Genomic DNA, 23,847 nt, shown 5'->3' with positions numbered 1-23,847 from the left:
CATCAAAGCATACATTCCAACTCCGAGATGCTCACTCCAGTCCTTAGAAGGATCGCTGGAGCTAGCATACCTTTTAGCATCCTCAGGATCGACAAAAACCTTTCTGATTGTATTGCATACAACCTTTCCTTACGAAAACTAGTAAGGAAACTTGTCTTGACATCCATCTGCCAGATTTCATAAATGCAGCTAATGCTAACATGATTCCAACGGACTTTAAGCATCGCTACAGATGAGAAAATCTCATCGCAGTCAACTCCTTGAACTTGTGAAAAACTCTTCGCCACAAGTCGAGCTTTATAGATGGTGACATTACCATCCACGTCCGTCTTCTTCTTAAAAGATCCATTTATCTCAATGGATTGCCGATCATCGGGCAAGTCCACCAAAGTCCATGGATCCGTTCTCGGATTTTATGGCCTCGAGCCATTTATCGGAATCCAGGCCCACCATCGCTTCTCCATAGCTCGTAGGTTCATTGTTTGTCTAGCAACATGACCTTCAAGACAGGATTACGTACCACTCTGAAGTAGTACGCATCCTTGTCATCCTACGAGGTTTGGGAGTGACTTGATCCGAAGTTTCATGATCAATATCATAAGCTTCCACTTCAATTGGTGTAGGTGCCACAGGAACAACTCCCTGTGCCCTGTCACACACTAGTTGAAGAGACGGTTCAATAACCTCATCAAGTCTCCACCATCCTCCCACTCAATTCTTTCGAGAGAAACTTTTCCTCGAGAAAGGACCCGATTCTAGAAACAATCCATATTGCTTTCGGATCTGAATTAGGAGGTATACCCAACTGTTTTGGGTTTCCTATGAAGGTGCATTTTATCCGCTTTGGGTTCAAGCTTATCAACCTGAAACTTTTTCATATAAGCGTCGCAGCCCCAAACTTTTAAGAAACGACAACTTAGGTTTCTCTAAACCATAATTCATACGGTGTCATCTCATCGGAATTACGTGGTGCCCTATTTAAAGTGAATGTGGTTGTCTCTAATGCCTAACCCATGAACGATAGTGGTAATTCGATAAGAGACATCATGGTACGCACCATGTCCAATAGGGTGCAACTATGATGTTCGAACACACCATCACACTATGGTGTTCCAGGCGGTATTAATTGCGAAACAATTTCCACAATGTCTTAATTGTGTGCCAAAACTCGTAACTCAGATATTCATCTCTATGATCATATCATAGACATTTTATCCTCTTGTCACAATGATCTGCTACTTCACTCTGAAATTACTTGAACCATTCAATAATTCAGACTTGTGTTTCATCAAGTAAATATCCTCAACATCTACTCGAATCATCTGTGAAGTAAGAACATAATGATATTCACTGCATGCCTCAGCACTCATTCGACTGCACACATCAAAATGTGTTGCTTCCAACAAGTTGCTATCTTGTTCCATCTTACTGAAACGAGGCTTTTCAGTCATCTTGCCCATGTGGTATGATTTGCATATCTCAAGTGATTCAAAATCAAGTGAGTCCGAACGATCCATTTGCATGGAGTTTCTTCATGCATATACACCAATAGACATGGTTCGCATGTCTCAAACTTTTCAAAACGAGTGAGTCCAAAGATCCATCAACATGGAGCTTCTTCATGCGTTTTATACCATTATGACTTACATGGCAGTGCCACAAGTAAGTGGTACTATCATTACTATCTTATATCTTTTGGCATGAAAATGTGTATCACTACGATCGAGATTCAATAAACCATTCCTTTAGGTGCATGACCATCGAAGGTATTATTCAAATAAATAGAGTAACCATTATTCTCCTTAAATGAATAACCGTATTGCGATAGACATAATCCAATCATGTCTATGCTCAACGCAAACACCAAATGATAATTATTCTGGTTTAATACTAATCTTGATGGTAGAGGGAGCGTGCGATGTTTGATCACATCAAACTTGGAAACACTTCCAACACATATCGTCAGCTCACCTTTAGCTAGTCTCCGTTTTATTCCGTAGCTTTTATTTCGAGTTACTAACACTTAGCAACCGAACCGGTATCTAATACCCTGGTGCTACTAGGAGTACTAGTAAAGTACACATTAACATAATGTATATCCAATATACTTCTATCGACCTTGCCAGCCTTCTCATCTACCAAGTATCTAGGGTAATCCTGCTCCAGTGGTTGTTCCCCTTATTACAGAAGCACTTAGTCTCGGGTTTGGGTTCAACCTCGGGTTTCTTCATTGGTGCAGCAGCTGATTTGCCGTTTCATGAAGTATCCCTTCTTCCCTTGCCCTTCTTGAAACTAGTGGTTTCACCAACCATCAACAATTGATGCTCCTTCTTGATTTCTACTTTCGCGATGTCAAACAACGCGAATACCTCAAGGATCATCATCTCTATCCTTGATATGTTATAGTTCATCACGAAGCTCTAGCAGCTTGGTGGCAATGACTTTGGGGAAACATCACTATCTCATCTGGAAGATCAACTCCCACTCGATTCAAGTGATTGTTGCACTCAGACAATCTGAGCACAAGCTCAACGATTGAGCTTTTCTCCCTTAGTTTGCAGGCTAAGAAAATCGTCGGAGGTCTTATACCTCTTGACGTGGGCACGAGCCTGAAATCCCAATTTCAGCCCTCAAAACATCTCATATGTTTCGCGATGTTTCAAAAACATCTTTGGTGCCTCAATTCTAAACCGTTTAACTGAACTATCACGTAGTTATCAAAACGTGTATGTTCGATGTTCGAAACATCCACAAACGACGTTTGGGGTTCAGCACATTGAGCGGTGCATTAAGGACATGAGCTTTCTACTGATCGCATAATTGCTACTATCAACTTTCAACTATATTTTCTCTAGGAACATATCTAAACAGTAGAACTATAGCGTGAGCTACGACATAATTTGCAAAGGGTCTTTTGACTATGTTCAAGATAATTAAGTTCATCTTATGAACTCCCACTCAGATAGACATCCCTCTAGTCATCTAAGTGATTACATGATCCGAGTCAAACTAGGCCGTGTCCGATCATCACGTGAGACGGACTAGTCAACGTCGGTGAACATCTTCATGTTGATCGTATCTACTATACGACTCATGCTCGACCTTTCGGTCTCCGTGTTCCGAGGCCATGTCTGTACATGCTAGGCTCGTCAAGTTAACCCTAAGTGTTTTCGCTGTGTAAAACTGTCTTACACCCGTTGTATGTGAACGTAAGAATCTATCACACCCGATCATCACGTGGTGCTTCGAAACGACGAACTGTAGCAACGGTGCACAGTTAGGGGAGAACACTTCTTGAAATTTTAATGAGGGATCATCTTATTTACTACCGTCGTTCTAAGCAAATAAGATGTATAAACATGATAAACATCACATGCAATCAAATAAGTAGTGACATGATATGGCCAATATCATATAGCTCCTTTGATCTTCATCTTCGGGGCTCCATGATCATCTTGTCACCGGCATGACACCATGATCTCCATCATCATGATCTCCATCATCGTGTCTTCATGAAGTTGTCACGCCAACGACTACTTCTACTTCTATGGCTAACGCGTTTAGCAATAAAGTAAAGTAATTTACATGGCGTTCTTCAATGACACGCAGGTCATACAAAAAATAAAGACAACTCCTATGGCTCCTGCCGGTTGTCATACTCATCGACATGCAAGTCGTGAATCCTATTACAAGAACATGATCAATCTCATACATCACATATATCATTCATCACATCCTTTTGGCCATATCACATCACATAGCATACCCTGCAAAAACAAGTTAGACGTCCTCTAATTGTTGTTTGCATGTTTTACGTGGCTGCTATGGGTTTCTAGCAAGAACGTTTCTTACCTACGCAAAGACCACAACGTGATATGCCAATTGCTATTTACCCTTCATAAGGACCCTTTTCATCGAATCCGATCCGACTAAAGTGGGAGAGACAGACACCCGCTAGCCACCTTATGCATCTAGTGCATGTCAGTCGGTGGAACCAGTCTCACGTAAGAGTACGTGTAAGGTCGGTCCGGGCCGCTTCATCCCACGATGCCGCCGAATCAAGATAAGACTAGTAACGGCAAGCATATTGAACAAAATCAACGCCCACAACTACTTTGTGTTCTACTCGTGCAAAGAATCTACGCAATAGACCTAGCTCATGATGCCACTGTTGGGGAACGTAGCAGAAATTCAAAAATTTTCCTACGAAACACCAAGATCTATCTATGGAGAGACCAGCAACGAGTAGGAAGGGAGAGTGCATCTACATACCCTTGTAGATCGCTAAGCGGAAGCGTTCAAGTGAACGGGGTTGATGGAGTCGTACTCGTCGTGATTCAGATCACCGATGATCCTAGTGCCGAACGGACGGCACCTCCGCGTTCAACACACGTACAGCCCGGTGACGTCTCCCACGCCTTGATCCAGCAAGGAGAGAGGGAGAGGTTGAGGAAGACTCCATCCAGCAGCAGCACAACGGTGTGGTGGTGATGGAGGAGCGTGGCAACCCCGCAGGGCTTCGCCAAGCACCTACGGGAGAGGAGATGTGTCACGGGAGGGAGAGGGAGGCAACCAAAGGCCTTAGGTATGATTGCTCCTCCTTTTCCCCACTATATATAGGGCCAAGGGAGAGGGGGAGGGCGCAGCCTTGCCCCCTCCTCCAAGGAAGGGGTGCGGCTAAGGATGGGGAGGAGTCCATCCTCCCCAAGGCACCTCGGAGGTGCCTTCCCCCTTTAGGACTCTTCCCTCTCCAAGTTTCCTTGCGCATGGGCCTCTTGGGGCTGGTGCCCTTGGCCCATGTAGGCCAAGGCGCACCCCCTACAGCCCATGTGGCCCCCCGGGGCAGGTGGCCCCACCCGGTGGGCCCCCGGGACCCTTCCGGTGGTCCCGGTACAATACCGATGACCCCGAAACTTGTCCCGATGGCCGAAACAGGACTTCCTATATATAAATCTTTACCTCCGGACCATTCCGGAACTCCTCGTGACGTCCGGGATCTCATCCGGGACTCCGAACAACATTCGGTAACCACATACAAGCTTCCTTTATAACCCTAGCGTCATCGAACCTTAAGTGTGTAGACCCTACGGGTTCGGGAGACATGCAGACATGACCGAGATGTTCTCCGGTCAATAACCAACAGCGGGATCTGGATACCCATGATGGCTCCCACATGTTCCACGATGATCTCATCGGATGAAACACGATGTCAAGGACTTAATCAATCCCGTATTCAATTCCCTTTGTCTAGCGGTATTTTACTTGCCCGAGATTCGATCGTCGGTATCAATACCTTGTTCAATCTCGTTATCGGCAAGTCACTTTACTCGTTCCGTAACACATCATCCCGTGATCAAATCCTTGGTCACATTGCGCATATGATGATGTCCTACCGAGTGGGCCCAGAGATACCTCTCCGTTTACACGGAGTGACAAATCCCAGTCTCGATCCGCATAAAACAATAGATACTTTCGGAGATACCTGTAGTGCACCTTTATAGCCACCCAGTTACGTTGTGACGTTTGATACACCCAAAGCACTCCTACGGTATCCAGGAGTTACACGATCTCATGGTCAAAGGAAGAGATACTTGACATTGGCAAAGCTCTAGCAAATGAACTACACGATCTTTTGTGCTAGTCTTAGGATTGGGTCTTGTCCATCACATCATTCTCCTAATGATGTGATCCCGTTATCAACGACATCCAATGTCCATAGCCAGGAAACCATGACTATCTGTTGATCACAACGAGCTAGTCAACTAGAGGCTCACTAGGGACATATTGTGGTCTATATATTCACACGTGTATTACGATTTCCGGATAATACAGTTATAGCATGAATAAAAGACAATTATCATGAACAAGGAAATATAATAATAACACTTTTATTATTGCCTCTAGGGCATATTTCCAACACGACCCACGCGAGGGCTTGCATCAAAAGGAAGGCGCAACCAGATCCATTTATGGACCACGCAAGCGCGCTCCAGCATACGATGCAACACAACAAACATCTGAACACCACGGTACACCCAGATACAGGGGTGCCGCACACCCCCTATGTTTCACCGGTGAGGTGCTGGACCATGAATTTCTAGAGGGATTCAAACCCGTAAACATAGAGGCATACGACAGAACAACAGACCCTGGGGTCTGGATTGAGGACTATATCCTCCATATCCATATGGCTCGAGGAGATGATCTCCACGCCATCAAGTATTTACCCCTCAAGCTCAAAGGGCCAGCTCGGCACTGGCTTAAAAGCCTCCCCGAAAGCTCCATTGGAAGCTGGGAAGAGCTCGAAGACGCCTTTCGGGCAAATTTTCAAGGGACATATGTCCGACCACCGGATACAGACGATTTAAGTCATATAACTCAACAGCCCGGAGAGTCAGCCCGAAAGCTTTGGAACAGGTTTCTTACTAAAAAGAACCAAATAGTCGACTGTCCGGACGCTGAAGCCTTGGCAGCCTTTAAGCATAGCGTCCGAGATGAATGGCCTACCAGGCACCTCGGCCAAGAAAAGCCAAGAACAATGGCAGCATTAACAAGCCTCATGACCCGCTTTTGCGCGGGCGAGGACAGCTGGTTAGCCCGGTGCAGCACCAGTGACCCAAGTACATCCGAAGTTAGAGATGGAAACGGGAAATCACAACGCAGTAAAAATAATAAGCGCCAGAATAAAGAGGACAGCCCGAAGAGCATGGCGGTAAACGCCGGGTTCAGAAGCTCTCGGCCAGGTCAGCAAAAGCCGCCCTCTAAAGGCGCCAGAGATGAACTGTCCAGCTTAAACAAAATTCTGGAGCAAATATGTCAGATCCATAGCACCCCCGATAAACCTGCAAATCATACCCACAGAGAATGTTGGGTCTTCAAGCAGTCCGTCAAGCTCCACACCGAACATAAGGGGTAGGATACACCAAGCGAAGACGAGGATGAGCCTCGCAAGCAAAACACTGGGGAACAGAAGAAATTTCCACCAGAGGTCAAAACAGTAAACGTGTTACACGTGATACAGGGGAGAAGCAAAGCAGCACTCCCAGACAAACATGCCAAGGGCCTATCACCGCGAAGTTCTGCCACTGGTCGTCTCAACCGATCACCTTCGACCATCAGGATTACTCATCAAGTATCCGGAATGCAGGGTGGGCTGCCTTGGTATTAGATCCAATAATTGATGGATACCACTTCACACAAGTCCTGATGGACGGCGGCAGCAGCTTAAACCTGATATATCAGGACACAATCCGCAAAATGGGGATAGACCCAATGAAAATTTGCCACAACAACACTACCGTTAGAGGAGTAACACCAGGCCTAGGGGCTCATTGCACGGGCTCCCTGCTACCAGAGGTTATATTCGGCTTCCTCGATAACTTTCGTAGCGAAAATTTAACCTTCCACATTGCTCCGTTCCAAAGTGGCTATCAAGCACTACTTGGACGCGAAGCTTTCGCTCGCTTTAATTCAATACCGCACTACGCTTCCCTCACACTTAAGATGCCCGGTCCACGTGGCATCATTACAGTAAATGGAAATATTGAGCGATCCCTGCGCGCTGAAGAGAGTGCGGCTGCCTTGGCAGCCGCACACTAAAACAGCCTCACCAACTAAAGCATTCGATAGGTCGTCAAGACCACGGACACGGTTAGACGAGTCCGGCGCAGCTATATGAAATTCATACAGGTTTGATGACCACACCCCTGTTACAAATACAAGGGACTCAACGCGCGTAGACAAGTGGCAATTTTTACTCATCTTGAACTGTAGATGGTTTCTTTAAACCCACCTTTTTGCACGATAACTTTTCACCTAAGTTCCTCTCTTTTACAAATGACAATCGTGCTACACCCGTCCAGGATACGGCACAATGGAGACACAGGCGCAGACGTGCAGCAGGGACCTGTTCCAAGGATTCTTTTTAGATTAAGACCCCGCGTCAACCTTTTTTACTGTCTCTTGTTGATACACATCCCTCGGATTCTCAGTACAATTGAGAAGGATGCTGATGTCTTGGCATGTGGCCACGTCAGAACAACGCACGTACCTGGACACTAGGGGCTTCTTACAAAGGGTACTGTTTAGGCCCGGTTTACACCATAAAGACCGAATACCTTAGGGAGTGTTCGGCGTCGCGAGTTTGGCCTTATATGCATCAGCTCCGAATCGTGTCTTGGGTCAAATGTTGGGTTTGCCCGGCTCCTGTGTTTTGCTGCCTTATGTTCCACTCTATCGACTAAGGCGGCACCAGGAGAACTACTGCGATTGTGCCCTGGTTCATCCGGATGAGCACCTCAGCAGAGAAAGCCGAAAACTGACTGTCATGATATAGCGCGAGACTGGTCAACCACTCGATGACCTGTCGGAATCCTAGAATTCCTCTGCCTTAACAAAGGGCCGTTTCCCGGCCGGGCATGTACGCACCCCGAACTCGGGTGAGTGCGGCGCCACCAGGGGCTATATTGTAGCCCCACTGTCAAACTCCTATGGCTAAGTGAAAGTGTTAAAGCATTATAGTCCGGTTGCCTAGTTCGCTGCGCTCTCACCTCCTTAGTAGGACCAAGACGTTGGATTAAGTGTGAATACGCGTCTTCTGCGAACACCCCCGCATTATATGCGTGGGGGCTGAAGCCGACAACTGCAATCTTTCAGGTTATATACATGTATACATAAAACGGCCGCACAGGAGGCATCACAATACTTTCGGCCAAAAGTATAAATACAGCCTTGATAAAATTAATAAAACATTGTTTTTACAATGGGAATACATGTCACTCAAACATAATATTCTTCGAGCACTGGGCCTCTATCAAATGAGCACCCTCAAGAACTTCTTCAAAATAGTGCTCGGCAGCCACTCGGCCTATGGCCGAACCCTGCGTCGCAACAGTGGTAGCATCCATTTCCGCCCGGTATGCTTTGACACAGGCAATGGCCATTCGCGAGCCTTCTATGCACGCCGACCTCTTTATCGCATTAATGCGCAGCACCGCACCAAGGAACTGCTGCACTAAGCTGAAATAGCTGTTCGGCTTCGGTTTTTCTGGCCACAAATGATCTACGACGGACCTCATGGCAAGTCCGGACAATCTATTGAGTTCGGCCCATTCGGCAAGCTGATCAGTTTGTGGAAGCGGATGCTCTGGAACGTTAAACTGCGACCAGAATAGCTTGTCCACTTCACGATCTGTTTGATCCTGGAAGTATTCGGCCGCATCGACAGCACTCACCATCAAATCCAGATATGCGTCTGCCGAACTCCACAGCCGATCCAGAGGGGTGTGCCGCGGATCTCCGAACTTCCTCCGCAGCAAAAAGGGCTTCCCAGCCACAATATCACTGGCTTCACGCAGCTCCTCCTTCTTCGCTCTCATGGCAGAGCGGGTGTCTTTGGTCGCCATCGTGGCCTTTTCGAGGTCCATCGCCTTCGTTCGGTTTTCTTCTTCAAGGACCTGACAACGGTCGGCGGTATCTTTTAACTCTATAGCCATCTTGGCCATTTTCTCTTTACTCTCGCAATGCGCGGCCTTCTCGGCTCTTAACTCTTCAGCCGCCTTCAAAGCAGCCGCATTACTACTCCTTGCTTGTTCTTTGGCTCGGGCAAGTTCCGCCTGAAGGGTCTCCATAGTGGCAGCTCCATCTGCAGTCACAACATATTAAAGATACTGGCATCACGCTGCTCTTACTATGTGACATTCTCTAGAAAATAGCACTTACCCTGTGCCTCGTCAAGCCGCTTGTTAACAAGCTCGATGTCGGCATCCGCCTCATCCGGTTGCCGCTTTAGTTCGGCAAACTCATGAGTCCGGCTAGCCACCGGAGCTTCCACCACCTGCACATAAAGGCGGTATGATTATTACCTAGGACTACGATCCTCTATTTGCCACCGTTCTCGGTGACAACCAGAGTCTCAGGGGCTACTATCTACACCGGGCACACCTAAAAATGCGCGGTACCATCACAAAGGTATATCATTTTACGTACCTCAAAGCCCGTTAGTAGACTCATAAAGGCGTCAAGCAACCCGCTTTCGGCGGATGAGATCCTTTCCATCACTGTACCCATTAACTTATGGTGTTCTTCCGAGATGGTCGCTCGCTTCAGCCGATCCCTCAGTGCGTCCGACCGCATACCAGACGGCGCCGGACTCTTTTGTCCGCCCTCTTCAAGAGCCGGATGTTGGGGACTTTGGGGGACTATGGGATTATCTTCTGGCCTCATCGGATCCAGAAAGGCCCTCCGTGACGATACTTCAAGGTCGCCCGCTTCTTGAGCGGGGGAGTCCGGGGGAGGCGTTTCGCTCTCCATCATCTCCGGAAGAAGGTCCCCTGAAGACGAGCTCTGTTGAGAAGGGCTAAGATCCGAACTGCATGATAAATGCTTCGGTTATTTTCCTCGGAAGTAAGGTAGAATATCTCTACTATTAAGTAAATTTTGATCACTTACGACCCGTTAGAGGGCTGATCCCCGTACGAACTTTGTGCGGCAAAAGCACCCTCCGAGACGGGATCCTCTGGTGGAGTTTTCTTCTCCCGTTTGGAAACCTTGGTTTTCGGATCATCAGAGGTAGTCCTCTTCCTCCCCGGGGCAAAGGAATGTCAGACTCCTTCTCTTGGCTATCCTCCCTCACGGAGGCGCTCATTCCCTCGGTTGGAACAGATAGCGGTGGAGGCCTGCTTTGGCCCTCTTTATTCCCCCCTTCATCTTCCTTTGCGGGCACCAGGCAAGGTGCTGGCTCGAGCATCTTTTCCAGCACCAGATTGTCCAAGCCTTCGGGAAGGGGAGCCGAACACAGGATCATCTTTGCCTTTGCTATCCAGTCCTGGTCAAAGAGCGATCCTTTAGAATGATGTCCTGATAAAAGAAAGACAGTGTGTCCGGCCAGAGGGTTACTTACTTGGTCCGCGGTGTGGTTGCTGCTTAGGCCCACATCCCCAGAGGTGTTCGGACACTATCTGGGGTCCGAAGAACGACTTGTACATCTCCTCATGCGTCGGGCCGAGGAAATTCTGAATAGCGCGCGGTCCTTCTGGGTTGAATTCCCATAAACAGAAAGGCCGGCGTTTGCAAGGCTGGACTTGATGAACCAGCATGACTTGCACTACCATAACCAAACTAAAATCTCCCTCGAAGAGATCCCGGATGCAGCTCTGCAGTATGGGCACATCCTTGGCTGGACCCCAGCTCAGCCCTTTGCTGATCCATGACATCAGTTGTGGTGGAGGGCCCGAGTGAAAGGCTGGGGGAGCTACCCACTTGGCACTTCGGGGAGCGATGATGTAGAACCAATCCCTTTGCCATAATCCGGAGACCTTTGGAAAGGAACCTTTTGGCCATGGAGCTCCAGCAATCTTGCTTATTAATGCACCTCCGCACGCTACATATTGCCCCTCAACCGTCTTCGGCTTCACATCAAAGGTCTTGAGCCACAGACCGAAGTGAGGGGTAATACGGAGGAAGGCCTCACATACGACAATAAATGCCGAGATGTGGAGAAAGGAATCTGGGGCTAGATCGTGGAAATCAAGCCCGTAATAGAACATCAAACCCCTTACGAAGGGATCCAGAGTGAGGCCTAGTCCTCGGAGGAAGTGGGAGATGAACACGACGTCCTCGTTGGGTTTGGGAGAAGGGACGACCTGCCCTCGGGCGGGCAGCCGATGCGAGACTTCGGCGGTCAAGTATCTTGCCTCCCTCAACTTCTTGATATCCTCTTCCGTGACGGATGAGGGCATCCACCGTCCCTGGAGGCTGGATCCGGACATGACTGAAGGTCCGAAGCACCTGACCTGGGCTTTGGGTGTTGGAACTCGAGGCGGGGGAAGGATTCGATTGAGCACGGGAGGGAAAAAGTAAAAAACCTTGACCCTTTATAAAGAGGGTGAATATCAAGCGTCCTCCTCGTGGCCGTTTGGGACTTGCCTAAAATCTAGGAGTCCTAGGCGCGGTTGGGTTACCCACGCCCGTATTGATGAGAATCCCGTAATAAGTGGGACACAATCTCTGCTTTGACAAGACGTGTCAAAAAACTGCCTCGCGTTATGTGCGGGGCTAGTTGAAGGAAACGGTTCAAATAATCACCGGGCCATGGCATAATGTCATGTTACCAAAACAAGTCAGCAGATTAGATTTGTGAAAATATTATTCTCTCTACGGTGGTATGTGGAACTTATTTTGCAGGGTCGGACACTATCCTTGTATTCTAATTTTTCCGTGGTGTATTCGGAGGAGGAACCCGCCTTGCAATGCCGAAGACAATACTGCGCGCCGGACTCATCGTCATTGAAGCCTGGTTCAGGGGCTACTGAGGGAGTCCTGGATTAGGGGGTCTCCGGACAGCCAGACTATATCCTTTGGCCGGACTGTTAGATTATGAAGATACAAGATTGAAAACTTCGTCTCGTGTCTGGATGGGACTCTACTTGGCGTGGAAGGCAAGCTAGGCAATACGGATATGTATATCTCCTCCTTTGTAACCGACCTTGCGTAACCCTAGCCCTTTCCGGTGTCTATATAAACCGGAGGGTTTTAGTCCGTAGGACAACAGACAATCATACCATAGGCTAGCTTCTAGGGTTTAGCCTCTTCGATCTCGTGGTAGATCAACTCTTGTAATACTCATATCATCAAGAATAAATCAAGCAGGACGTAGGGTTTTACCTCCATCAAGAGGGCCCGAACCTGGGTAAAACATCGTGTCCCCTGCCTCCTGTTACCATCCGCCTTAGATGCACAGTTCGGGACCCCCTACCCGAGATCCGCCGGTTTTGACACCGACAAGGAGGCTTTTAGTCCAAGTTTTGACCCCGGGGCTCAACATATAAATAGAGGGGCAGGGCTAGCACCCAAGACACATCAAGATTCACCAAGCCGTGTGCCGGCAACCCCATCCCCTCTAGTTTATCCTCCGTCTTGTTTCTGTAGTGCTTGGCGAAGCCCTGCGGAGATTGTTCTTCATCACCAACCGTCACCACGTCGTCGTGCTGCCGGAACTCATCTACTACTTCGTCCCTCTTACTGGATCGAGAAGGCGAGGACCTCACCGAGCTGAACGTGTGTTGAACGCGGAGGTACCGTACGCTTGGTACTTGATAGGAACGGATCGTGAAGGTGTACGACTACATCAACCGCGTTGATAAATGCTTCCTCTTAGTGATCTTCAAGGGTATGAAGATGCTCTCCCCCTCTCGTAGCTATGCTTTTCCATGGATAGATCTTGCGTGTGCATAGAAATTTTTTGTTTTCCATGCTACGTTTTCCCAACAGTCGCCGGCTTATCTGACGCGCCAGTCACCCGTAATCAACACACATATGCCAAGTAACATTCTTCTTTAGAACAAGTACTAGATTGGACAGCCACTCAGGATGGAATACTTCCATGATGAGCCCGGCAACTAGGAGCCGAGCCACTTCTTCTCCAATAGCCTTTCGTCTCTCCTCGTTAAAATGATGGAGGTATTGCTGGAGTGGTTTCATCTTGGGATCAACATTAAGGTGGTGCTCAGTGAATTCTCTCGTTACACCAGGCATGTCAGATGGTTTTCATGCAAAGATGTCCCGATTCTCACAGATGAATTCTATGAGCGTGCCTTCCTATTTGAGATCCATGCCTGTCCCAATGGTGAACTACTGAGATGAGTCGCCAGGGATGAATTCAACCTGCTTCATGTCTTCGGCCGCCTTAAACTTGAGAGGCGGGTCAGATTCCATGGTGGGCTTCTTCAGGGAGGTCATGTCGGCCGGGTCAACGTTGGACGTATAAAACTTCAACTCCTCCCCAACGCATGTCGATTCAGCATAAGCTGCGTCCCCTTCTTCACACTCACGAGCAATTTTCCTGTTACCATCAACCATGATGGCGCCCTTGGGCCCAGGCATCTTGAGCTTGAGGGCTCTTGATCTTAACTACCTCAAACGTCAAGAGTTCTGATCTGTAACTGTATTCATCATGAAACGCCACTTCCAACTTAATCCGCCCAATAGGATAAGCAGAATTCCTAGGAACGATCCCATGGAAGACTATGGAAGATGACGAGAGTTGTTTCTCTGGTAAATTTATGCGTCTGGAAGTGTCATAATATAAGATGTTGATGTTGCTTCCTCCATCCATGAGTACTTTGGTAATCTTATAACCGCCGACTTGTGGCACCACCACCAGAGCTAGGCAACCCGGATTTTCGACCCAGAGGTCATCTTTAATATCAATGGTCATAATTACAACGAGGTATACTACCTAACTGATGGTATATATCCTCATTAGTCAACTCTTGTGCGGACAATACCCAATCCGCAAGGAGATAAGAGATAGAGATTTTCCCAAATACAAGAGAGTGGTAGGAAGGATGTGGAGCATACTTTTGGTGTGCTTCAATCTTGATGGGGTATCGTTCGATACCCTGCATTGCCATGGAGCACCGAAAAGTTTTGGGAGGTGATGATCACTTGTGTGATCATGCACAACATGATCATGGAGGATGAGCGTGATGACAACATTTACGACTAAGGGTTTGATTTTCAGGGTGAAAATGTTGAGCTTGAGCACCAAGAACCGGCAACGTTTGAACAGTTTGTCCAATTTTATCGTGAAATGCGTGATTGGCATACTCATATGCAGCTCCAGGATGACTTGGTTAAGAACATGTGGACTCACATTGACAACCTGTAGATGTATTGGTTTACTTATTGTTCATCTATTCAAGACAATTTTGATTGGTTTGTAAAACTATTTGATTGTGTTCTTATTTGGACGTGAAGCTATTTGATTGTGTTTTTATTTGGACGTGAAACTATTTGCTTGTAAAACTATTTGCAATGTTTGATTTATTTGGTTACAATGTGCATAATTCATAAAATTTGACAATAACGGACCAAATGCGACTGCGCGTTGGGTGCACGGCCGACGCATCCGAAAAAACGAACGGACGCCGTCTCATTGTCTTACGAAAGGACAAAATCTGGACAGAACGATCGTCCGTTTGGAGTCGTGTGATTGTGTGTTGGAATTTGCCTTAAGCCTCCGAGCTCTTCCACAGTCATGGATCTGTGCCTTGCCTAGTCAACATCTGAAGCGCGTGCTCGGGCCCGTGCTTGGTCTAGCGGTGTTCATACATAGTCCTTCCGTCCCTTTTTAGTCTACATATAAGATTTGGTCAAAGTCAAACTTTATAAAGTTTGACTAACTTTGTTGAAAAAAATATCAAGATCTACTATACTAAAACTATATGGTGTGAAAATTAATTTCATGATGCATCTAACAATATTGATTTCATGTTATGAGTCCTGGTGTTCTTTTCTATAAACTTAGTCAAAGTTGATTAAGTTTCACTTTGACCAAATTTTATATGCAAACTAAAAAGAAACGAAGGAAGTACATACAGGCGTATGCCCATCGTTTCCGAAAACTGAAATGTCGTATAATTTTAACAGAGTAGTCGTTGGGCAGGATAAGATGCAATGCATAGTGCAGTGCTCCACTGTGAAAAAGCAGAAATCCATGGACAGTAGTACGTAGCAGAATCTGCATTAATCCAGGGGCCGGCCCTCGGGTGCGCAGTAAATCCATCGACAGCGCAGTAAACCAGTAGTATCTGGCTAGTGGGTTCACAGTGCCATGTGGCCGCACAACGGCATGTAAATGTACTGTACTTACCTTTTGCAGCGCAGTAAGCAAGCACGTCCGCTGAAAGTCGAATTCCCATTGGCCGTTGCTCTTGTCTGCTCCACAACTCGGACATCTCCCTTTGGGATTTCATACAGTACCATAAGCGCACTTGCCCTGGGATCCCATTGGAAATGCTTTGTTAATGAAACAGGCCATTACACTACACGAGGAAAAGGTCCCGCCACTTGGTGCCGGTTCGCCGGTAGGACGTCACGCTCCGTGCATCCGATCTAGTAGTAGTGCGTGCGTGCCCACTGCTGACAGATGGAAATACCTGTCGAAAAATTAAGGGACCTCCCTCGCTGCACCTCTCAACAGTCCAATCAGGAATTCGAGAATGTTTTCTTAATTGTTTGTGGAAAACACACCTGCCGATAAATGCAGGGGAGGAGGAGGAGTAGTGCATGACGATAGGAGTGCGCAGGACTGCACAGAGGCGCCACACATCTCAAAGCGGCCTGAGCCTTCCTTTACGCGCAATGATTAGTGGAGCCCCACTCAACTGACAGCTCACGTATATAACAACGGACTCCAGTGCCCGTTCTTTGACCCGGCCCCTCTCGCGCGCGCAGGCATCTCCCGAGCGCGGCCAGAGAGAAAAATACGCACTCCCACCTAGCAACAACAGCGACGGGAAGAGAGCCTTCTCGATCTATTCCAGTAGCTAGCTATCTCCATCAACGACGCTCCTCGGGCACGCACGGTGTGTGTGTGGTGTGTTGCCGCGGCGCGCGGAATGTTGCCCGGGTGCGGGCTGTTGGATTGCCTCCGCCGCGGCGAGCGCGACACGCATGACGCCGGCCGGACGGACTCCCGCGTCTCGGCCGACCCGGGCGGCGGGTCGGCGTCGTCGGCCGGGAAGAGCGGGCGGGCGAGGCGGCTCGAGTGGGCCGAGGTCGAGTCGGTCACGGGCGGCTTCTCGTCCCGCGTGATCGGCCAGGGCGGCTTCAGCACCGTGTACCTGGCGTCGCTCACCTCCTCCCGCCTCGGCGCCGTCAAGGTGCAGCGGAGCAGCGAGCGCCTCCACCGCGTCTTCCGCCAGGAGCTCGACGTGCTCCTGTCCGTGCGCCATCCCCACATCGTCCGCCTCCTCGGCTACTGCGACGAACGAGGTACACACCCACCACGATCGGTGTCCGTTTCTTGGTCAACCCATCCACATTTCTACGAACGAGGCAATGGAGTTCTGGCTGGAGCGCTGATCTTGATTCTTTCCCGCGTGCAGAGGAGGGCGTCTTGGTGTTCGAGTACGCCCCCAACGGCGACCTGCACGAGAGGCTCCACCGGAGCGGCCAGAAGCGGGCGGCGCTGCCGTGGGCGCGGCGGATGGCCGCCGCGTTCCAGGTGGCGATGGCGCTGGAGTACCTCCACGAGAGCCAGGACCCCGCGGTCATCCACGGCGACGTCAAGGCGTCCAACGTCCTGCTCGACGCCAACATGGACGTCAAGCTCTGCGACTTCGGCTTCGCGCACGTCGGCTTCTCCGCCGCGGTCCTCCCGGCCGCGGCCAGGGCGTCAGCGCGCCACGTCATGGGCTCCCCGGGGTACGTGGACCCGCACTTCCTCCGCTCCGGCGTGGCCACCAAGAAGAGCGACGTGTACAGCTTCGGGGTGCTGCTGCTGGAGCTGGTGACCGGGCGGGAGGCCATCTGCGCGGACACGGGGTGCCGGCTCACGGTCGCCGTGGCGCCCGTGGTCAGCGAGGGGAAGGTGGCCGACGTGGTGGACAGGAGGTTGGGAGACGCGTACGATCGCGAGGAGGCCGTGACCGTGGCGGCGCTCGCGCTGCAGTGCATCAACGTCAGCTCCGGGCTCCGGCCGTCCATGACGGACGTGGTGCGCGTTCTCCAGGAGAAGACGTCGGCGTTGATCTCCGCCGTTGGACCTAAGCCGGCCAGCAAGATGGTGGTTTCGTAAAGGTTTAGTACGTACGTAGGGTGTAAATGCTTAGGTAGGGCACACAACCTTTTCTCACTTTGTTATTTATTGTATAAGTGGATCAGTTAGTAGTTGAACAATCGAGTCCCGTACAATTTTTGTGATGTCATGGATGGGGTTGCAGGCAGGTAGTGGCTCGTTAATCTAATCCGCCTGTAGATCTTACGCAGTTGTTTTTGAGATAATATACATGGAGTACGCGCTTAAGCTAATACAAACACGCATGTGATCTTCCGGGTACTTTGAGACGAGTTTACTGCTGAGGAAATCAAAGCCGATCTTCAACGGATCCCGCCATTCGCTGCGCTTAGCGAATGCATGTGATCCACCATGGTCAGAAATGTTGTTTACTCATCTTTGGAGCTTTGGATGCACGTCCATGCATGCACTCCCCTCGTCCCCCGCTGATCTAAGAGCATCTACGGCCACGATGGTCAAATCCAGTCCCTCAAACGCCTGCAGACGCGTTTGGATGCGTCTGTGGACACTGATTGGGCACGCCTTATTTGTTGGCTTGTACACCCGTGTCCTTCATATCTGAAACCTCAAAATCATACAAAGCATGCAACACTAGGAAAAAAAGATCATCACATGCAGTCCATTAGATCACCATTTCATCGCTGGACAAAAGGAGCATAGTTAGTTGGAGCTCAATGGCGAACAATGCAAATTCATACTAAAAACTAATTAAAATATAAGCACAAGGGCGAAGGATGGAGGAAATCACCATTTCCAAGCCGAAATCTTCCCCTTCCGGTCATTGGCGCGGCTGTGCCCCTCCTTCACGTTGGCGTCGGTGTGAGGAGGCACGTTGTCGTCGAAGCTGGAGGTGGAGCCGTCCATTATATCCGAGTCGGGGCTGCACCTCATGCCCTACAGCCTGCGGAGCAGGCAGTCCTGCTCCTTTGCATGGCGGGCCGCCTTCGCCTTCGCCGCCGCCTCCTTGGTTGCTTCGCGCTCCGACAACTCGATGGCGAGTCGGAGCGCCTTGTCATTTTTACGGCGGAGGCGCCACGCATCCGTCTCCATCGTCGTGAGAGAGCGGCGGAGGACAGACACGAGGAGCGCTGCCTCGGGATCGACTAGCGTGCTCGCGCGTGGACATCGACTCGGACGCCGCTGCCCTCTGCCTAGCCCGCCGCTGCTCGCGCCGGGCTGTTGTGCCTCCGACTCGGGCGTCCGAGTGTGCACCGGCCCCGGCGCAGGTATGAGGACCTGGCGGTGGCCGGGTACCACCTCCGGAGCAGAGGGTGGTGGTGGTGGACGGCGTACCTGGAGGGTGTAGCAGAGTGGCCGGAGCTACGTGTTGTGCGGGATGGGCCGGAGACGTCGCCGACGCTGTGTCGACGGGCGCAGGCAGAAACGAAGTGGATCCGCCGTTGCCAGATCTGCCTTGGACGACGATCGAACACCTCAATGTGATGCGGAGGGCGACCTTCTCCACTTCGTTGGGCTCCGCTTCACGCAGAAGGCTAGCCCAGTCGTCGTCGGAGCCGGAGTCCCCACCGGAGGCAGCGCTCCTTCGGCCACCAACCATCAGATGCGTTTGGAGGCACAACACAACAAACTTCCCTCCCATCTCTTGTTTTTTTTTGTTGCTCATGAACCTTGAACTTGTGGTTGATGGTATGCTTTATAATATAAAATGAAGGAAAACCATTCTTCGTTAATCGGATGCGTTTAGAGGGGATCGAAAATGGAGCGGACGGAGATGAGAGGGAAGTGGAGTTCGGGTTGACTGCGGTCTAGGGTTTTCCTGATGGGGATATTTGTGGGGAGGCGTGGGGTAGGCTGGGCCAAGCCGACGTGACGAGCACGCCCGGGCGTCCCATATCCACCTCATATTTGGGCTAGATATAAGTGGTGTCGGACTGACGTTTGAGACCCGTTTGAGGCTCTCGGATGGGTCAATTTTTTGTGACCGGTCAGTCCGTCCGGATGTTTGAGACGGATTTAGAGCGCCCGATTGTATATGCTCTAATGACATGTATCATCTCGCTGTTTGACGCCATGCCACCACTTCATTCGTCGTGACCAAGTGGTCAACTTGGTAAGCTATCAACAAAAATATTGCAATCACTTCATTCGTCGTGGCAGCAGAGTCATTTCATGTTTCTCCACGGTGGTTCAGTTTATTATTCTCCCTCTTTTCTGCTTGGATGATTTCAAGCAGGAGTGTGAGCAAATGAGCGACGTAGGCGCACGAGTGTGCACGCGGCTCTCGTGCCGTGGATGTGTTTTTTTTTTTTGAAAAGGGGATTCCCCGGCCTCTGCATCAGAACGATACATACGGCCATCTTATTAACCAAATAAAGAAGTACCAATATGGTTCCAAAGGTTTCCAAAAGTAAAAAAAAGTACAGAAAGCTCACACAGAGCCAAATAAAGGCTAGAAACATCAACTAGCCAAGACAAGATGCCACAACCGGCCGGCTCAAACTAGATAGGGAAACTAAGTACCTATCCTATTACATGACCGCCATCCAAACCGGTTGAAGATATCCCGAACTACCATCTCCTAGCGGAAAGATCCAGTAACCAAATGCTCCCTGGCCTCTGTCTGGGTGAGTAGCGACCGCGAACGGATCAATGCCGTAGTTCGGAATATGACCTGCAAAAAATGTATACATGATATTCTGTTAAAGACCAAATCATTTCTGCAAGTCCAGATAGTCCACAGCAAAACACAAACTCCAACCCGAATATGTCTCGCTAAACCAGGCTCAATCCCATTAAGCCAAGTCCCAAATAACGCATTAACAGAATTCGGTGGATTGATATTAAAAGCAATGTGGACTGTCTGCCAAAGTACCTTGGCCAACGGGCAATCAAAAAAGAGGTGTTTGATAGTCTCATCCCGATCGCAGAAACTACACCTAGTAGGTCCTGTCCAATTACGCTTTATCAAGTTGTCCTTAGTTAAAATAACTTGTTTATGGACAAACCACATAAACACTTTTATTTTCAAAGGAACTTTGACATCCCAAACATGCTTAGACGTAGGAATGGAGTTCGAATTAATAACATCAATATACATTGATTTAACCGTGAATACTCCAGACTTAGTCAGTTTCCAGCGTAATTCATTGGGTTGTTGGGAAAGCTGGACGTCCATCAGTCTCCTAACTAGACGGAGCCATTCTTCCCAACGGTTGCCCGCTAGCGTTCGTCGGAACTGGATATTAAGGGGGGTAGACTGAAAGACCGATGCGACGAATACCTCACGTCGTTGAACAATGCGGTACAAAGACGGATATTGGATGGTCAGGGGTGTCTCGCCAAGCCAAGTATCCTCCCAGAAACGTGTACTCGAGCCGTTTACAATAACAAACTTCGTCCTATTAAATAAGGCATGTTTGACTTTCATCAGGCCTTTCCAGAAAGGCGAATTGGTCGGCCTGACTGTAACCTGGGACAAAGTTTTTGTCTGGAGGTACTTGCTGCGAAGGATTTGAGCCCACATAGCATCAGTCTCCGATGAGAGCTTCCACAGCACTTGCTAAGAAGGTATTTATTCTTAACTTCTAGATTCTCAATACCTAGACCCCCTTGGTCTTTCGGTCTACAGATGATATCCCATTTAGCAAGCCGATATTTTCTTTTAAGCTCATCACCCTGCCAAAAGAAACGCGATCGATAGAAGTCCAGTCTCTTCCTAACACCAACTGGGACCTCAAAGAACGATAGGAGAAACATTGGCATACTCGTGAGCACCGAATTAATCAGGATTAATCGGCCTCCGTATGACATGAGCTTACCCTTCCAGCAGCTCAGTTTCTTCTCAAATCGGTCCTCGATGCACTTCCACTCTCTGTTTGTCAGCCTACGATGGTGGATTGGAATCCCCAGGTAGGAGAAGGGTAACTCTCCCAACTCGCACCCAAACAATTGCCTATAAGCATCCTGTTCATCTTTGGCCCTACCAAAACAGAACAACTCGCTCTTATGAAAGTTAATCTTTAACCCAGTCAATTGTTCGAAAAGGCATAACACAAGCTTCATATTTCTAGCCTTGGCCAAGTCATGCTCCATGAAGATGATTGTATCATCAGCGTACTGAAGGATGGATACACCTCCATCAATAAGATGAGGTACCAATCCACCTACTTGACCATTTTCCTTAGCCCTTCCTATCAAGATTGCTAACATATCCACCACAATGTTAAACAAGATAGGGGACATCGGATCTCCTTGTCTGAGGCCTTTATGTGTCTGGAAGTAATGACCTATGTCATCATTAACTTTAATTCCCACACTACCTTTTTGCGTAAATGATTCAACCTGTCAGTGCCAGGCCTCATCAAAACCTTTCATACGCAACGACTGTCGGAGGAATGGCCATTTGAACTTATCGTACGCTTTCTCGAAATCCACCTTAAAAATTACTCCATCTAATTTTTTGGAATGGATTTCATGGAGTGTTTCATGCAGGACGACCACCCCTTCAAGGATATTTCTGTCCGGCATGAAAGCAGTTTGGGACTGTTGCACCACAGAATGCGCAATCTGTGTGAGTCTGTTAGTCCCGACCTTGGTGAAAATTTTGAAACTAACATTGAGGAGACAGATCGGCCTGAATTGCTCAATTCTCACAGCATCCGTCTTCTTAGGAAGCAGTGTGATAGTCCCAAAATTCAAGTGAAATAATTGAAGTTGTCCGGAGAACAGATCATGGAACATAGGTAGTAAATCCCCCTTAATAATGTGCCAGCACTTTTTATAGAACTCTGCCGGGAATCCATCCGGTCCGGGAGCCTTGTTGTTTTTCATCTGTGCAATAGCATCAAAAACCTCCTTCTCCGAAAACGGGGCAACCAGAATATCATTATCAGCAGCTGATAGCTGAGGTACGTCCTCAGTCCTGGACTTATCGAGGGACACACAATTATCCTCCGGAGGTCCAAATAACTGCTTATAATAGTCGGTAATATATGTTTTTAGGTTATCCTGACCTAAAATAGTGCCCTCGTCTTTCTCAAGCTGAAAGATACACTTCTTTCTGTGCTTGCCATTAGCTATCAAATGGAAGAACTGAGTGTTCGCATTCCCTTGGACCACTTTGCGGACTTTGGCACGCAAAGCCCACTTCAATGCTTCTTCGCGAAGCAGTTCTTTCAGCCTCTTTTCCGCCTCATTTTTAATATGAAGCTGAGCTGGCGACAAGATATTGACTTCGGCTTGTATGTCCAGGGCTTGTATAAGAGTAAGGAGTCTATCCTTTTCAATCTTATACACACCACTGAGGTGCTTAGCCCAACCCCGTAAGAAACTTCTTAAATGCCTAATCTTATTCTGCCAACGCTCTATCGCATTCTTGCCTCCTACACCTCTATCCCATTCCCTGGCGATCAAGTCCAAGAACCCCTCACGTTCAAACCAAGACATCTCGAAGGAGAAGGTATTCTTGTTACCCTCATGGTTCGGCTCCCTTGAGTCCACGAACAATGGGGTGTGATCAGATATTCCCCTCGAAAGAGCTTGCACCGTAACCAGAGGGAACTTTTGTTCCCACTCCACGCTCGCAAGTACTCGATCAAGTTTTTCATAGGTTGGGTTTGGTAGAGCATTAGCCCAGGTGAACTTTCTCCAAGAAAGCTCTATCTCTCTCAGATCCAAGCTTTCAAAAATGGTATTGAACATAAACGACCATCTGCCGTCAAAGTTATCATTGTTCTTCTCCTCTCTCCTCCTGATGATATTGAAATCACCTCCAACTAAAATTGGAAGTTGTTCTGACCCACAGATTCGAACAAGGTCCGCCAGAAACTCCGCTTTAAGTTCAGGCTGTGCGGCACCATAAACCGCCACCAAAGCCCAGTTAAAACCATCTACCCTAGACCTGACTCGAAACTTGACCGCGAAGTCTCCCATCACGACACTTCGGACTTCAAGCTAATCGCATCTCACACCTAGTAAGATACCACCCGATCTTCCTTTCGGAGGGAGGCAATGCCAATCGAAATCAATACCACCCATAAGAGAAGAGAGAAACTGGGGCGCAAAGTTATCTCTACCCGTCTTCGATAGAGCAACAAAATCTAACCTCTGCTCTAGAGCTGCCTCAGCTAGGAATCTTCTTTTAGCCAAGTCCTTCAGACCTCTGCTATTCCAAAAAATTCCTCTCATAGTTCATCATGGAATTTTTTAGTAACTCGAATCCTAGCACTCCTACGAACTGCGGAATCTGGATAGATCTTCCGTTTCCACTTACGCTTAGGATTACTAGGCTCAGTCACCCAGTCCTC

The 23,847-nt window shown here is 48.7% G+C and overlaps 1 protein-coding gene across 1 annotated transcript; it reads left to right on the top strand.

The window, feature by feature from the left end:
- Window positions 1-16,189: 16,189 nt before the first annotated feature.
- Window positions 16,190-17,679, top strand: LOC123130729 (salt tolerance receptor-like cytoplasmic kinase 1). Its single transcript, XM_044550547.1, has 2 exons — window positions 16,190-16,776; window positions 16,890-17,679. Exons 1-2 carry the CDS (start codon window positions 16,401-16,403, stop codon window positions 17,579-17,581), a joined length of 1,068 nt encoding a protein of 355 aa, XP_044406482.1. The 5' UTR covers window positions 16,190-16,400; the 3' UTR covers window positions 17,582-17,679.
- Window positions 17,680-23,847: the final 6,168 nt, after the last annotated feature.

This window comes from Triticum aestivum, chromosome 6A (assembly GCF_018294505.1).
Source record: "Triticum aestivum cultivar Chinese Spring chromosome 6A, IWGSC CS RefSeq v2.1, whole genome shotgun sequence".
NCBI lineage: Eukaryota > Viridiplantae > Streptophyta > Magnoliopsida > Poales > Poaceae > Triticum > Triticum aestivum.
Note: the sequence above shows the minus strand (reverse complement) of the source record. Positions and strands in the feature narration are given on the sequence as shown.

Excerpts from the sequence above, each read along its gene's own strand:
- LOC123130729 (XM_044550547.1), top strand. The coding sequence starts at position 16,401 with ATGTTGCCCGGGTGCGGGCTGTTGGATTGCCTCCGCCGCGGCGAGCGC. Across the intron at positions 16,777-16,889 it reads CGGCTACTGCGACGAACGAG|AGGAGGGCGTCTTGGTGTTC; the intron begins GTACACACCCAC and ends TCCCGCGTGCAG.